The sequence below is a fragment of the Ixodes scapularis genome, unplaced genomic scaffold, assembly GCF_016920785.2.
Source record: "Ixodes scapularis isolate PalLabHiFi unplaced genomic scaffold, ASM1692078v2 PGA_scaffold9__187_contigs__length_104089568, whole genome shotgun sequence".
NCBI classification, from domain to species: domain Eukaryota; kingdom Metazoa; phylum Arthropoda; class Arachnida; order Ixodida; family Ixodidae; genus Ixodes; species Ixodes scapularis.
The window spans coordinates 62939712-62956719 of NW_024609884.1; the positions used below are offsets into that span (position 1 = coordinate 62939712).

The window sequence follows — 17008 nt, forward strand, 5'->3', positions numbered from 1 at the left end:
CTTAGAAGCCGCTTAATTCTAACAGCAGTTTTGCATAATTCATACTTTTTGTCAGGGTGTCGAACCGAAATGTTTTCGTTCCGGTCCAGGGAAAACGGTTCAGCTCCAGCTCAACTCCGGAGTGAAAAAATAAAGGTTCAAACCGGTTCGTACTGATTTGCTACAAAAACAATTGACGACAGCAGAATATAAACTATGCATATTTTATAAAAGTGTTACATATAAAAAGCAAAGTCTCACATTACTGTGAGCTAGTGCTGCAGGGGCACCTCGGGACGTGGGTGAATGCGCAGTTCAATGTCAGGCAGCTGACCGAAGAAGCAGGACGTCGTCAAGTATATACGGGGAAAGACGGCAACTCTGAGACGATAAAGTGAACTTAAGGGCAGAAAAGGCTCGCTCCACGCTGACCTGGGTCGCGGGCACTCCCAGGATGTTCTGCATGGCGCTCCCGTCTCTCCTCCCAAAACTGCAACAGGTTAGCGTCCCTTGAAAGCCGCGGCTCCTCGTCTAGCATTTACAGGAGGCCTGCTATATAAAGTGGGCTACTGGTACCTTGCACGTGCACGCCAACCTCAACCTGTATTTCCTTGAGGAGCCCTTCCAGGGCGTCTTGCGGATCTTCTGGAGCCGCCGCATTTTCAGAAGACAAGGTAGAATCTTGCTCGCATTGCAGAGCTGTGATCCGTTTCCAAGTCTTTGTCAAATGCAACGTGGCCTGGTACTTTTGCTCAGGGGTGAGAAAAAGGTAGTAGCGGGGATCCATGTACACTGCTGCACAGAAGAGGTACGCGTCAAGAAGTTGTCGCTCCCTCTTTTTCATTGACTGGACCAAGGCCTTTGCTAACGGCGACAATATCTTGGAAGTGTCCATGGAATATCTCAGCCATGCCCCGTAGAAATCTACAGTGAGCTGTTCCTTCTGCAATGGCTTCGTCGCCACTTCTTCTGGGCGAAGCGATACTGCGAGCATTTTGACTTCCACCCATACGTCTTCAGTCGACCTGGAGCTTTCTTTTTTTGAGAGCAACCCTCTAGCGAAGCCTCTTAGTTCAAGTAGCCTGGTCAGCATATGCAGTGTGGACATCCACCGCGTGGGACCATCGAGCATTGGTTTCTTCAATCCTAGCTTCCTGATCAGGGACATAACACATTGGACACATAGTCTCTTTACAAGCGCACGGCTTTCTTTAATTTGCGCAAAAAATAACTTTATTTTTTTTTTTTTTTTTACATTTTTGGTTCATTTTTTTGGTTGCTGTGTTTTTTGCCACGCACTTTTCACTTGACCTGACTTCGCGTATGAACCGAAAACCACTTGGAAAACTTTTCGGTTCTGCTCCGGAGCGAAAAATATTATTTCGTTCTGGTTCAACTCTGGTTCGAGCGAAAATAATGTTTTTTTTCCGGTTTTCGGTTCACGGTTCGGGTTCAGTTCAATACCCTGCTTTTTGTTCTCGCGGCCCCATTGGGCATGCTTCTTACCAAACACTGGTGCACACCAGAGAAGCAATACCCTAGCTCGTTTTTGCGGGCGTTGCTTCTCCACAATGCACCTGTGCTTGGTAAGACTGGTGCTTGGCTCAATGGAGCCAAGAGAACAAAAAGTAGGAATTACATGAACACGCCGTTTGAATTAACCGGCTTATAAATAGATTGAAAGCATAGCGGCACGACCAAAATTTTGAAACTGATTGCCTATTAGCTCCATTGAGCACGCTTCTTACTGAGCACTGCTGCACTGGGGAGAAGCAACACCTGCGGAAGCGAGCCCCACGGATGTTGCTTAGTCCACAATAGACAACTTTTTTGCTGGATGAACAAACTTAATTTTGTTTTGAGGTGTTATGCGCTGTCTAAACAGATCACGATGGACAACATTTTTGATGATTGAATAAACTTATCTCGTACATTTCACCAATGTTTCATGCGTGGCATGCCTGCTAATTATAAGTAGGCCTGTGTAGAGGGAATCTTCAAATATCTGCTTTGTATGTGTAGCCATTCATATAACAAATCATAATTTTATCTCGCATCATATTTAGATGAATTTCTGGTAATTCAAAATTCTAATAATTCAAACAAAATTTGTCGCTTCCTGGAATTTGAATTAATGAGAGTCTACTGTACTTGCATATGGCACCACATGATACAAAAACTTGAAAGCTTCTAGGAGGTAAACACCCTGAAGCAGGTCCGAGCGTGTGTGGTACGTCATGTGAGTAACAGCGTCGACCAGACGGCTTTTTTTTTTTCTCCCATTGCATAGGAAATACGAAGTTTTTGTTTTCTTGCATTTCTTTTCAAAAACCTACGCTCGAGAAATTTGAGCATGATCAATGCACTAGCTAAAGACATCTTTGTGAAAAGTTTCATTGCATTCCGCTCATTGGCTCCTTTATGCCATTTTTTTTTACGCCGAATAGCGCTCGAGAATACCCTGTACATAAAAGAAGGTTCGAGGATAATGAAAGACCCTAAAACCCAAAATCACATTTAAAAAAAAAGAATGGATTTTCGACTTTTATCTCTTGTTAAGAGCAAGAAGGCAGTCAAACTGATGCTACTGTAACACTTTGGAACACAACGCTACAGCAAACTACCAGGGTGATTGAAAAATTATTCCGCCCACCTTTTCGGCACTCATCTCGCTCGGACTTTTCGAAACCCAAGTCTGTCATAGATTATTACATAGGCAGAGCCTTGGCTGATGTAAAATGATTTACCATATCATCCACTGTCACTCGTCCATCCGACAGAGTCCGTTCAAGTGCATGCTCAATGTTGTCATCAGTCATGGACGCAGACGGGCGTCCGGCTCCTTCTTTATGGCTGACACCTGTGTGTCCTTCCTTTCCTTTGGTTAGCACATAGGTTCTCAAGCTAGGTTTCTAACAACCCAGGAGTTCCCCAGAGTACCCTCAGGGGTTCCCCGAGCCCCATTTGTTCAACCATCCTTGTCCTTAGATGTTCTTCTAGTTGAGGCACTATTTAGAAGACATTAACCATCCAAAAATAAAAAACTCTGTACCAAACACTCCTTATTGTGTGGATTATTGTTCAGAAAGCCTGTAGGCTTCTCTGCGACTTTATTTGCTTGAGACCCGTAGGGGCCTTGCTGTTAATCAAGAGGGACTGGTGTTCCTCGAGATTGAAAAGTTTGTGAACCCCTGTGTTAGCAGATGGCTGCTGTAGGTAGTGAATTCCCACCCATAATTTTTTACTTTTTACTCGGGTCAGCTCATTCTTTGTAATTTCAATACACTAAATGCACCATCTTGAACCACCTCTCTACAAAATGCTAGCGTGGTAACATTCAGAGCGGGATTCATGCAGTCCATTGAAAGGTTCAACAATGCCTTTGACTCGCGTGGCACTAGCAGCGATGCTGCGCCAGCCGAGAGAAGTTACCTGGCGACATCTGTGAAGAGCGCCGACTGCTCTGGTGGGTTACCTAAGCAGCTGGCTGGGTGTCGAGTGTTCCCACCACGTCTTGCAGGAAGGACAGTGAGCTCGGCATGCTAGCTGTTTGGGCCCTGGCTTTCTTCCTGGCCGAGAACTACCCCAAGAAACAGGACCTCACCTCCAGGATTGTCCAGGTGGGGCTTGCTTCCAACTTCCCTGATCTCTCACATCGGGTGCCTCCAAAGGTGCCACATTGTTCACTACAAAGCAAAGACTAAAAGTGGACTGCAAATCAAATTTAAATTTTGTTTCAATATGAATATATTTTACTTTTAATGTCAATTGAGTGTGGATACTTTCAAAAACCTACGCTACGAAAGAAATCATAGATAATATAGTAAGGGTGCAGGCGAGCTGGTGATTGTTAACCATCTTGAATAAACCTGAGACTGGGGCAGAAGTGAACATATAAGTCGAAGGAACAGAAAAGGACTGGACGACATCTCAAATTCAGCTACCAGGTTTATTTAGTCCGCCTCCTTATATAGCCCACAATCAGCCACCACCAACACAAAGGGGCAACCTCTCACCAGTTGAAATGCCAAGCCCTCCAATCAGCCACTACCAACACCAAGCGACAACCTCTAAACAGTCCAAACGCCTATCTTTCCAATACACAAAATAGTACTATGGACGGCCTTCATGCAGATTCACAAAGATAACTCTACACTCTTCCCCAAAAATTGAACAAAAGAATCAGTACATATTCCATTCTAACAAAGGTTCACAAAACAAACAAAAAAAGAAATGCTCTCTTTACCAAAAAAAATAAGCTTTATGCCAGCGATGAAGGGATGACACATACTCAGGGTGTCTAGCGACCGGGAAAACCGGGAATTGTCAGGGAAATTTTAATTACCGGGAAAAATCGGGGACTTGTCAGGGATATTGTCAAAAAGCGAGCCCAGTCAGGGAAAATGAGCTGGAAACGCCATCGAGTGCCCTGAGCAAAGACTTGAGGACTTGGGGGCAGAAAAATAGGCAATAAATTCTGCTTAGAGCGGAGCGCGGGCTATGGTCACCCGATGTAGCGTGTGCTACCCGATGCAAAGGGATCAGCCTACAAATCCAGTCCAAGCCTCGAACTGGATTGAATTGAGGGTGCGACACTAGGCTAAATCTAGTTAGAGCTACTAGATAACAAATGGGAAAGCTGCAGACCCCAATCTAATCCAAGCCTTAAGCCGAAAGTATCCAAAAGTGCGCATCTGGCGGCCATGCCAGCCATACGGCCATGCTGCCATTCGGTTATTGTCGTGTGTGGTTGAGCGTCGTGTTTTCATTGTGTTTCCGGAAGTGGCCTTTTCACTGACAATGTCGGCAGCAAGAAAGTGCTCGTTTAATCCGGACTGGACGAACCGGAATATTTCAGAATATGCAAGTCGGATTAAGCCCGTGAAAAATGATTCACAAAGTCCTCAATGCTCAATGCCTTGTGTTGTAATGGTCTTATATATTTAGCGGCCTCTAGAGTGGTCAGGGAATTTCACCTGAAATTGGCAGGGAAAACCTGGAAAAGTTGGGGAATTTCAAAATAATAGTTTGCTAGATACCCTGACACTGAACCTAAAACGGGGCAAAGGTGCACACATCCCCCCCCCTGCCCCCCCACCAAAAAACAAACAAACATATTTTTAAAAAGTTCTAGGATTTTGTATCGAACTGTAACGAAGCCTGACTTATGCAATTACCTAGAGATTTTATCTGCACCGTCCGCTCTGTCTATGTCCTCCTTTACCCTGTCCATCGTTTTTTGCGCTGTTTTAACCTTTTAAGTATGTCTTCTAGCAAGCATACCTATGAAAAAGAGAACAGTTTTATTATATGGGAAACATTTCACATACCATACTATCTAGCCCACTTAAAGTAGAGAGCACATTGGGTCATAATAAGGGCTGGGCTAGCTTTCAGAGGGTGACCAGAAAAAATGAAAGCCGTTTACAACTCCCTGTAACGCCGAATTAGAGCACAGCTCTTAAGGAGGAGGATGGAAGGGTACTGAGGGGAGCATGTACTCCTCCTCCCTCCTCCTCACCTCGTCATCATGCCTGCTACTCCGCCACGGGGGCCACACGGCCTCCGTGAGGTCACGTGACCTCGGGGGGGGGGGGGGGGGGAGGTCACGTGACCTCACAGTTACGCTGACGCCGATGCCGACGGCGACGCCGCTCAAGCCGGAAACGGGCACCTAAGGGCTGCGCTCTAAAAGTAAAATTCACAGGGTCCCTTATGTTATCCCTAAGACGACTTGAAGCCGAAAGCCCAAGTGCCGATCCCAGTGATAGCGAACCTCCGAAGACGGCGCACCCTCTGACGACAAACTTTCGGCGCCGTTAATCTCGCTGGATGTCGCACGCCTGCTCTTCACCGCTGCCCGAGCGAGAGTGTCCTCCTCTCCCGCTGGGTTTACGCCGCGCATGCGCCTCCGCCGATTCTGGCACAAGTGACGCCATCTCGTAGTCTAGTGGCGAACCGTGGGTTTTGGTACCTTTTGTGTCGCCGATGTGTTTTCGCTCAGGGACTGAACGATGAGACATATATGGCTTTTGCCGTAATGAGACATATTGTAACCAATATGTGGGAATGAGGAATGTGGAAGCAACTGATAGAACACAAAAGTTGATTTACAGTCACCGACCAATTTTTTTGGACACCTTCACTTGACCCTAATGTATAACAGTGACTAAAATTTCAAACACCGTTCAACTTGTGACTCGACTGTTCAGACTTTGTGTGCACCATTTGTCCCACATGACTGCCATTGTGAATCGAATCGCTGCCATTTTGACTTTATGTTGTAGACTCAATACCACCTCCTACGTAATAGAGAATGTTTTGGTTTTATTATGGTTGCTGTTCGTCTCCATGACGGCCACGCCACTGCTGTTGTTCTTTTTATGTTCTTTGGGTGCGAACGCTTTTTGCCAATAGGCTTAGTATCTTGGCGATCTTGGTCAGCCGAACATTGTCTGGCAAGATGACAGTGGTGAAAAAAGCTGCCCCATTACTACAGAGGCCACCTGGATGCTGCAATTTCTAGGAGTGAATATCTTTTGGTGTTTTCGCATGAACAGAAAGTCACTCCTAAAACTGACTTGGGCTATCCTTCTGGGGCGGGGCATCTCGGGCTATCTTGGTACTTGTATTAAGGAAAAAGGCCTTGATAAGATTACTCAAATAAAACATAATGTAACATTGCAAACGAAGCAATGACTGCCTTATTTTTTTGTATACAGCTTGAGGTTTTCTTTTCTTGTTTTGTTCTTTAAAATTAGGGGTCGAACTATGTAAGGATACAGATGAAGACGACGATCGGCATGAGAAGTGAAGACGAAAAAGAGAAAAAGGGGATTGTAAATAGACCTAAACATGGCACCTGCTCTTATCTAATCTGCCTCCTTGGTTTTACATCTTAAAACGTTCCAAACTATAATCATACCCGAAGGAGGCTGACCTAGAATAGTAGTAAGCAACATTTCTGAGCCATCGAGCCAGCCGAGATGCTCTAACACATCAGCTTTTTTTCTTAGCACACCGGTGCAAAGCAGTGAAGCTCAATGTGACAAGCTGGAGAATTCTGAAGACATTATTTGAAAACCTCAAAAACACTAGGAATGGAATAGCAAGCATTGTATGGAAATCATTGGAAATTTGGAATAGCACCCAGTGGCAACCCGGAGAGGTGAGTGTGGCCATGTTGCGTGACCTGGTGGCACGGGGGCTTGTGCAGGCAAGCCTGGGCCTGTGCAGCGGAGGAGATGGCATCCCGCAGTCGCTGCACCTTTGCATCCTTCACGGACTTGAAAGGCTGCTCTTGGCAGACATCGTTGACAGCCAAGACAGCCAACTCGTTGTGAAAGTGTGCGTCGACCGGTAAGCCGTCATACAGGCTCACCCACCCGGATAAGTGTACTACTACTCCCCTCCAAACTCAATTGGCCATCGGCGTGGAGTCGGCACGTAGAACAGGCTCAAAGCCGAGTGTCCCTGCCTGCACACACTTGCAGAGCGCCTGTCCACACTTTGCAAGTCTTGTTGGGAGCAGGCTGGTGCACGACAGCGCAATATGTTTAGTCGTTTTTCACCTTGCCGGCAGACTCAACGTACTGGTGATTCCACTGTCTGGTCGTAGTGCCGGCAATACACCTGCGTTCATAGTGCGCCCATGGTCGAGAGATGTCGGCTGCGCCTGTCATCTCTCGGTTGAGGGGTGAATTTGTCTTCTGCCTGGCGCAACTCCGACACCGCAAATGTGCTGGAAAGTCCCTATAATAACTATTGCTGTAAAACACTTTGGTCAGGCTATTTTGTTGCTATGATCCAACCTATGGAACACAGCTTGGATGTTTACATCTCGCATGCTTCAGGATACCGACACACACTGCCTTTTTGGGTGCAGTCGTTTTCTTGTCCTCATCATTTGCCAGAATGCTTTCATGAATTTCACTGATTTTCTTTCCACATTCTCTAGAGTGAAATAGACATTTGGGCTTTGTTTACGAAACCTTGCGTAAAACCTTGGAATAAAATCTATCAGTCTCATCACTGCACTGGAGGCCATCTATAACTGAGCAGCTTGCTTCATCCTGAATAAATCTCATTGTATGGCCAATGTGACTAACATGAAAGCAACCTTAGCATTACCCAATTCGTCTTCTTGTCGTAGAAATGCTTGTCTACATTTATTTTGCAAGCTTACAGTGGTGACCCATTCCTTTGCCAGAAACTAATGCTTGAATCATCTTATCACTTTGCTCATTCTCATCATATTTCTGAGGTCGGCATACCAAGCATTTATACCTTGTATGTCCAAGTGACTGGAACCACCTTCCCACTTCAATTGCTGCAATTACTGTTCTTTAAAAAAAAAGAAAAAAAAAAAAAGAAACTCTTATTACGTTATTGTTAGGGGATTTGATTGCCATATTTTTGTGCATTGACTTTCCTCTATAATGTTTCTGTTCTTTGAGGATAAATAGATAAATAAATGAATGTGATATTAGTGGGTTACTGTGTCGGCATGATTGAAATCTCTTTCAGTGTGCGACATGGCAAACCTGGGGAGTCCCTGTCGGCTCTTGGAGTTATGCTGTCGGCGCTTTACATAGGTAAGTGCTGCCCTTGAAAGCACTCCTTGGCTGGGGTGCCAGAGAAGATGCTCTTGCAGCCCAAGGAGTGAACAAGCGCCGGTCACAGCCGTCCATCGAAATGGAGCCAGCCAACAGTGAACAGCGGGCTGCTGCCCTTGAGCGTGCCACTCTGCTTTTTGATCGGTGGGTCGACATGTTTCTGCCCTCTCATGCTCTCCACAGGGCCAGCTGTTTGACATGTTTGCTCATTTAGGGTTAAATATTCTAAACTTCGAAAAATTTGCGAATGCTGTTTTCTATTCGATTTGATTTGCAGTAGACTTTTACTGTTCAAAACATTTGAGTTTTTCTAATATTCTAAAATTACGAATGATGTTTTCAGAATTCTCAGATTTTTGTGTCAAGCTTCACCGCTTTGCACCAGTGTGCCAAGCGGTGAGCCCATCGAGCTAGCCATCTCAGTTGGCTTGATGGATTTGGAAATTCCTTCTTTGATTACAATTGTAAGTTTGATTCCTAAGTTTCAGGGACAGAGCCAGAAAAAAAGACATCAACTTATGTTTGAATGAGTTCTTTTCTTGCCATGTTACATTATATTTTATCCGAGTCATTTTATCTGGACCTTTTTTGTAATGCAAATAGTATATTTCAATTGTTTCTCATGCAATAAGATGGCTCCTTTTCATAGATATTTTTGCTGGAAGAGAATCCTACCTGTGATTATTTAAAGTATAGATCAATTCACAAGGGTTATTAGTAAATGTAAAATATTCACATTAGACAATAGTCTAATTTGATTTGCTGTTAGATTTAATATTCATATTCGATTTGCATTCAAAGATTTTAAATTTGTGCTGGACAATGATTCTTTCTAGACACTGCTTTGGATATAGACGCTTTGCAGCTATTTTGCATGGGTGCCGCTCTTTGCTATCATGTGACCCTGCTGCCATAGCCAACCTTCATTTTCCCGTGTGCAGGGTGCATTTGACGCTACGCTAGCCACCATCGCAGCTTCATTTTCATTCTTTTTACAGCGGAGCTGTTACGGACTACTTTCCCCAGTTCTGTGTCCGTCACCAAATAAATGTCGGCACAAAACTCTGGACAGCTACCGCCATCTATGGGCGACAGCGGCAACCAAGCAACCGGCTTGCCAGTTGTCTGCTTGCCGCTGTCACTCATAGCTGGCGGCAACCTTTCCAGGCATTTCCACTCTGGTTTTCACCAGAGTGGAAAGGCTGAATTTCTCTAGGCGTCGTCTTAAAAATCGTCCTCGAGGTTGTCTTAGAAGTTGTCCTTGAGGTCGTCCTAGACGTCGTCCTTGAAGTCGTCCGAAAAGTCGTCCTAGAAGTCATCCTTTAGGTCATCCTCGAGGTTGTCCTAGATGTCGTTCTTCAGGTCATCCTAGACGTCGTCCCTGAGCTCGTCCTAGGCATCGTCCCAGACGTCATCCCTGAGGTCGTCCTAGGCGTCGTCCTCTAGGCGTCGTCCTTGAGGTTGTCCTAGAAGTCGTCCTTAAAGGCCGACGACCAGACTCGAGATTCTGCAAGGCGGAAGATCCTCCTCACCATAAGGGAGGAGGAAACAGGCAACAGTGGACTAGAACGGGGAAGGGGAGAAAGCGGGGAAAAAGTGGAAAGCGCGAACTGGTCGTCTGTCTTTAAGGTCGTCCTAGACGTCGTTTTTGAGGTAGTCCTAGACGTCGTCCTCTAGGCGTCGTGCTTGAGGTCGTCCCACCATAGTACAGCTTTGCTGGTCTTCCTTCTTCACCAGAGTGGAAAGGCTGAAAGCTTTTTGCGTTCCAGGTTGACATTATACAATATTTTGTGAGGGATAGCGCGGCTTTAAACGGGCCCGTCCCGGGGATGCGCGGGGGAACGGGAGTGAAGAGGAAGAAGCGGCAGTGAAGAGCAAACGTACGCGAGACTGGCTGCAGGTGACACTAACGGTTTCGAAAGTGGCGTAGTGTGGATCGATACATAACAAGTGGGGGCTCGTCCGGGATTGACACATGAATCGAGATGTTAGTGGCATTCAGAAAATGCCTACCAGTACAATGTCTCGACAGAGGCCTGGCATATGCAGGAATCGCTGCTTCCTGGATCCTCCGGGCCAGTGTATTCTGCACCTAGTTGAATGCGTAATCTGGGACGAGCCCACTGCAAGACGTAGGCTTCGTCGTTCCTCCTTGATGCCCACACCAGTGGCTGTGGCTGCCTCCATTGCTTCATCTCCCATTAAGCTAACGTTCGACCCCGTGTCCAAAAGCGCCTTGAATGTGAACTTCCCAATACGAAGCTCTAACAATGGCTCCTTGCCACCGGCTGTTGCAGCTACCTGCACTGTGGTGTCGTAGAGGCCCGCCGGAGTGGCCTCTACTGCCAAGAGTTTCCCTGACACCTCGCTTGCATGTGGCCAAGCTGGCCACATGCAAGTTTACCAAGTTCGTGGAGCTATTCCCACTTCGAGCTCCGACCAGCAAGGACATATTAGAAAGAATGCTGGAAGTGTTTTGTCGACTTGGCTTCCCCAAGAGTACAGCGACAATGGGCGTGTCTTTGTGTCAAACCTGTGTAAAGTGGTAATGAAACACCTTGGCATCAGAGACCGCCACACGGTGCCATACCGCCCAGCAGGACAGCTGGTGGAGCGGCATAATGCGACAGTAAAACAGTGCCTTATGGCATATTGCAGTGCTCACTGCGACTGGGATCAACATCTCCCAGAGGTCACCTTTGTAATGCGAACCTGTGAGAGCGTCACCACAGGGTACTCACCTGCCCTTTTGTGTTATGGGCGCCAGCTCCGCTGCCCTTGGGAACAAAACCCCGGCCAACTCCCTTCACCAATCAGTGGCACGCCGGGCTTTGTGGCAGATTTGACGTCTAGACTGCAGGACGCGTATGAGTTTGCTCTGGAGAACCAAAGAAAAGCGCAAGAGCAACAGCGGCGTTACTACAATCGAACCCGACAGCAGTCAGAGTTCCAAATAGGTGACACAGTACTACGCGACCTGCACACCCTCAGTGATGCCAGCAAGGGAGTGGCAGCAAAACTGGCTCCAAGACGTTTGGGACCTTTCGTGGAGGTGGGGAAAGTGGGGGCCAATGACTATCGTCTGAGGGACCAAAGAACTGGAAGACTGGCGGGACTGGCACATCTGGACCAGCTTTTGAAGTTCTGCGAAGACCGACCGGACTTCGCTTTCTAAAAGGGGAGGATTGTGAGGGATAGCGCGGCACTGAACGGGCCCATCCCGGGGATGCGCGGGGTAACGGAAGTGAAGAGGAAGAAGCGGCAGTGAAGAGCAAACGTACGCGAGACTGGCCGCAGGTGACTCGAACGGTTTCGGAAGTGGTGTAGTGTGGATCAATACATAACAATTTATATGCTGGTTGTATACCTTGTAGAGAAAGACAGACGAAAAGCGACTACGTCTGACGTATTCCAAAATCGAACTGATCTCCTCGTTTTTATTTGCACGCGGTCTTCTTCTTCTTTTCTCAGTGGCTATCGCCACATAGCCCCCCTTTGGAGACGGAATCGTCCCAGTGGACTGTCCTGGAGTGTTTGATGCGAAACGCGTGTGCTACTGTTGAGCTCGAGGTGGCTTGCACGCTGGGAAGATCGGTCGGCTGAGCGATCGTATCGCTCTCAACAAATGCTGGCTTGAGGCGGTCAACGGACACGACCGTGTCGCGGCCATTAACTCGCAGCGTGAATGTTTTTTCGCCACGTGCCACGACGAGGTGGGGACCAGTGTAAGGTTGCTGGAGCGAACGGCGGACGCTGTCGACGCGCAAAAACACGTAGCCACTGTTGTGCAGGTCGCGATGGAAGAAAGGAGGCTTGCTCTGGCGTGTCAGCGTCGGTGTAGCGCGCACGTCACCGAACAGACGGGCTAAGTCTTCCACGTAAGGCAATCCTGCAGTCATCGTAAGGCCGCCGTGAATTGGAGTGGTAGGGCTGACCAATTCAGCTGGGAGGCGCAGCGATGTTCCATGAACTAGATGTGATGCGGCACATCCGAGGTCTTCCTTTATGGCTGTGCGCAACCCTAAGAGGACGATGGGTAGAGACGTGGCCCATTTATCTGGTGTGGAGTGGGCCATGAGGGAGGCCTTGAGATGGCGATGGAACCGCTCAACCAAACCATTTGCCTGTGGGTGGTAGGCTGTGGTCTTCAAGTGAGCGATGCCAAGAAGAGTTGTCAAGCTTCGGAAAAGGGCCGATTCGAATTGGCGTCCGCGATCGGTCACGATTTCGGCGGGAACCCCAAAGCGGGAGATCCAGGTGGACAGAAGCGCAGAGGCGACAGTCTCGGCAGTGATGTCTTTGATGGGACAAGCCTCCGGCCAGCGCGTGAACCTGTCGATGACGGTTAGGAGGTACCGGTAGCCCTGCGATGACGGTAGGGGTCCGACGAGGTCCACGTGAATGCTGGCAAAGCGCGTGTCGGGGAGTGCAAACTTTGCCAAAGGCGTGATGGTGTGCCGGGACACCTTACTCTGCTGACAAGCAATGCATGCTCGTGCCCACGCGCGGACATCAGTATTCATCCCAGGCCAGACAAATCGTTCCGCGATTAGATTTTGCGAAGCGCGGATGCCTGGGTGTGAGAGTGCATGAAGGTTGTTGAAGATCTGGCCGACGCCGAAGTGGTAAGGGCAGATAAGGCCGTTTCCGTCCGGTCGCCGGGTCGACGTCGCAAACGATGTTTGTGCCCAAGTCGGAGAAGTAAACGTCCTCAAGATGGAGAGAGGAGGTTGGGGAAGAGCGAAGGTTGCGGAGCTCTTCGTCACTCTCCTGTAGAGCAGGCAGTTGTCTAAGGTCACACCCGCGGTGCTGAACTGCGGAGACGTGGCTGAGGGTGTCGGTAGAAAATTCAGCTAGGAATGCCAAGTGTTGCGTCTCTCTCGGAGAGTATGTGGCCTTAGATGATCTGAAGGCATTGGTTAGTGGCTTGGGATCTGTAAAAATCACAAACGATCGTCCTTCCAGGAAGAATCTGAAGTGCTTGATGGTAAGGTAAGCCGCGAGGAGTTCACGGCCGAAGGCACTATATCGTTGCTCAGTTGGTGCAAGTTTCTTGGAGAAGAAACCAAGCGGGGGAGCCACTCGTTGTTGATGCGTTGTTGCAGCACCCCTCCTACTGCGTATCCAGAGGCATCAACCATCACGCCAAGAAGTGTTGGGGATGGCGGCCCTGCGGCGACTATCGCAGCTTGAACGTGACTACGGTCCCTGACCATTACCCCATCCCCAACATTCAGGACTTCACCACCAACCTGAACGGATGTACCATATTCTCGAAACTCGACCTACAGAAAGCGTACCATCAGATCCCGGTCGCTCCCGAAGACGTAAAGAAAACCGCAATCGTCACACCATTTGGGCTTTTCGAGTTCACCCGGATGCCTTTCGGTTTGCGAAATGCCGCTCAAAGCTTCCAACGCTTCATCGACGCCATTCTCCGCGGACTACCTTTCGTTTTCGCCTACGTCGATGACGTTCTTGTCGCCAGCTCATCGCCGGAGGAACATCTACGCCACCTGCGCCTAGTATTCGAGCGTTTCGCTGAACATGGCCTGATCATCAACGCAGAAAAATGTGCGTTCTGCGTCCCGTCCTTGGAGTTCCTGGGCCACGTGGTAGACTCCAATGGCATCCGACCTCTTCCCGACAAGGTGAAAGCGATCACCGATTTCCCACGTCCAGAATCGCTCCGCCGTTTTCTGGGCCTGGTGAATTACTACAGGCGGTTCATTCCAGGTTGCGCGGCAATATTACTTCCCCTAGAAGAGCTCCTTCAAACTACGAAGGGTACAACAGCCACTGTTGACTGGTCCGACGCTGCAGACAATGCTTTCACTACCATCAAGGAGCGTCTCGCTTCTGCTACCCTCTTAGTTCATCCAGAGCACGACGCCCCCACGAGCGTGATGGTTGATGCTTCTGGATACGCAGTAGGAGGGGTGCTGCAACAACGCATCAACAACGAGTGGCTCCCGCTTGGTTTCTTCTTCAAGAAACTTACACCAACCGAGCAACGATATAGTGCCTTCGGCCGTGAACTTTTCGCGGCTTACCTTACCATCAAGCACTTCAGATTCTTCCTGGAAGGACGATCGTTTATGATCTTTACAGATCACAAGCCACTAACCAATGCCTTCAGATCATCTAAGGCCACATACTCTCCGAGAGAGACGCGACACTTGGCATTCCTAGCTGAATTTTCTACCGACATTCAGCATATCAAGGGTGTCCACAACATCCCCGCCGACACCCTCAGCCGCGTCTCCGCAGTTCAGTACCGCGGGTGTGACCTTAGACAACTCCCTGCTCTACAGGAGAGTGACGAAGAGCTCCGCAACCTTCGCTCTTCCCCAACTTCCTCTCTCCATCTTGAAAACATTTACTTCTCCGACTTGGGCACAAACATCGTTTGCGACGTCGACCCGGTGACCGGACGGAAACGGCCTTATCTGCCCTTACCACTTCGGCGTCATATCTTCAACAACCTTCATGCTCTCTCACACCCAGGCATCCGCGCTTCTCAAAATCTAATCGCGGAACGATTTGTCTGGCCTGGGATGAACACTGATGTCCGCGCGTGGGCACGAGCATGCATTGCTTGTCAGCAGAGTAAGGTGTCCCGGCACACCATCACGCCTCTGGCAAAATTTGCATGCGATCTTCTTCTTTTCTCAGTGGCTATCGCCACATAGCCCCCCCTTTGGAGACGGAGTCGTCCCAGTGAACTGTCCTGGAGTGTTTGATGCGGGTCGTGGGTGCTACTGTTGAGCTCGAGGTGGCTTGCACGCTGGGAAGATCAGTCGGCTGAGCGATCGTATCGCTCTCGACAAATGCTGGCTTGAGGCGGTCAACGGACACGACCGTGTCGCGGCCATTAACTCGCAGCAGCAGTCACCAATGTAGAGAAAGACAGACGAAAAGCGACTACGTCTGACGCATTCCAAAATCGAACTGATCTCCTCGTTTTTATTTGCACGCAATCTTCTTCTTCTTTTCTCAGTGGCTATCGCCACAACCTTATGCTTCAGGTTAATCATTTAAAGTCCTATCTGAGCCTAGGTAGTAGCTTTTTTTTTAATAAGCTACTACTCAAGTTTTTGAACTATGTATGTACTGGCCTTTCAATGTGCAGTAGGTATGTGCAGTAGACCATTTCAGCTCACTGTGCTTGCACCCCATTGCACTGTGTGTATGCAAAGAGGCGGCATGCACTACTTCACATTCACACCCTCTTCCGAAGACCTGACGGCCTTGACATCGCCCTCAAGGTTGTTCTAGATGTTAACTTAGACGTCGTTCCCTAGGACATTGTCCTTGAGATCGTCGTAGAGGTTGTCATTGAGGTCGCCCTAGAGGTCGTTATAGGTGTTGTCTTTGACGTTGTCTTTGACGTCGTCCTCGGCATAGTCCTAGACAACGTCGAGGATGACACCTAAGACGACCTCGTGGACAACCTCTAGGGTGATCTCAAGGACGACAAGTATTTAGCGTTGTCCTAAATTGAGCAGGGAGTTTCCCCATTAAATTTAGTGGAAAAAATTGACGTCACGACCTATGCACCAATTCAGTTTCCTCACTAAATTTGGCGGTGTGCTACAATAAATGCTATGGCATTTATCGTTGGCATCTTTAAATGGAACTGTTCAGCTTGAGATTATTTGGAGATCAAAGACTCAAAGTGATCGTGCTTTTGCAGTCCCTTTGCTTCGTGACTCTATGAATCCGTGATCATCGGTCTATCCCACTGTCTTGTCTAGTACGTTGGAATGAGCATATGCCCTTTAAGTTACGTGACAACTTCCTGCGCCGGACGATTGCTCACAACTCGTTGAAATCGAATGAAACAATGACGCTCAGCGGAATTACTTATGCCATTTGGCACAACGCTGAACGACATTGTGCGCCTAAGTAGCAGCTCTTACCATTGCACTCTTTCCGGGATTCAAGGTTTTCCTTTCCAAGTTCGCCAACCCCTGCCGACGCATTTCTTCATTCTTCTTTCCACTGGGGTATCGATGCAGCGAATACGGTACTAAGTATGAACAATCCGTGTGCACAAGGGGCGCATGTTGAGCACACACATTGTCATTCCAGACCTTTAAATCGCCACTGCAGTTTTTGCATGCAACTACAGAACATATCTTGCCCGCCGGACGGGGTTTACGCCTCCCACTGCAGTCCCCCATTTCAATTGTGCGCAAACGATAGTGAGCAAAGTCGGCAAAGCCTCGGTGTGGGTACCTGCCTGCAAGCCTTGCCTGCCTTGGCCGCGAGCAGAAGTGAAGGTCAGTTATGGCGGCGCAGAGAGTGGGCTGCCCGGTGGTGGCTCGAGTAACTGATCCGTGCAAAGCATCTATACTCTTGTAATGGTCATGTTGGACAATGATAGACACTGCTCGGTGGTGGCACTCGCT

The 17008-nt window shown here is 48.4% G+C and overlaps 1 protein-coding gene across 2 annotated transcripts in view; it reads left to right on the top strand.

Moving 5' to 3' along the window:
- Positions 1 to 17008, top strand: part of LOC8038527 (huntingtin) — a 209288-nt gene that overhangs the window by 180898 nt on the left and 11382 nt on the right. For both annotated transcript variants that reach the window (XM_040504714.1, XM_029978929.3), the window contains exons 49-52: positions 3500 to 3599; positions 7196 to 7338; positions 8506 to 8573; positions 8633 to 8738. In XM_040504714.1, the coding sequence (XP_040360648.1) occupies positions 3500 to 3599; positions 7196 to 7338; positions 8506 to 8573; positions 8633 to 8738 (417 nt within the window). The remainder of the gene's footprint in view (positions 1 to 3499; positions 3600 to 7195; positions 7339 to 8505; positions 8574 to 8632; positions 8739 to 17008) is intronic.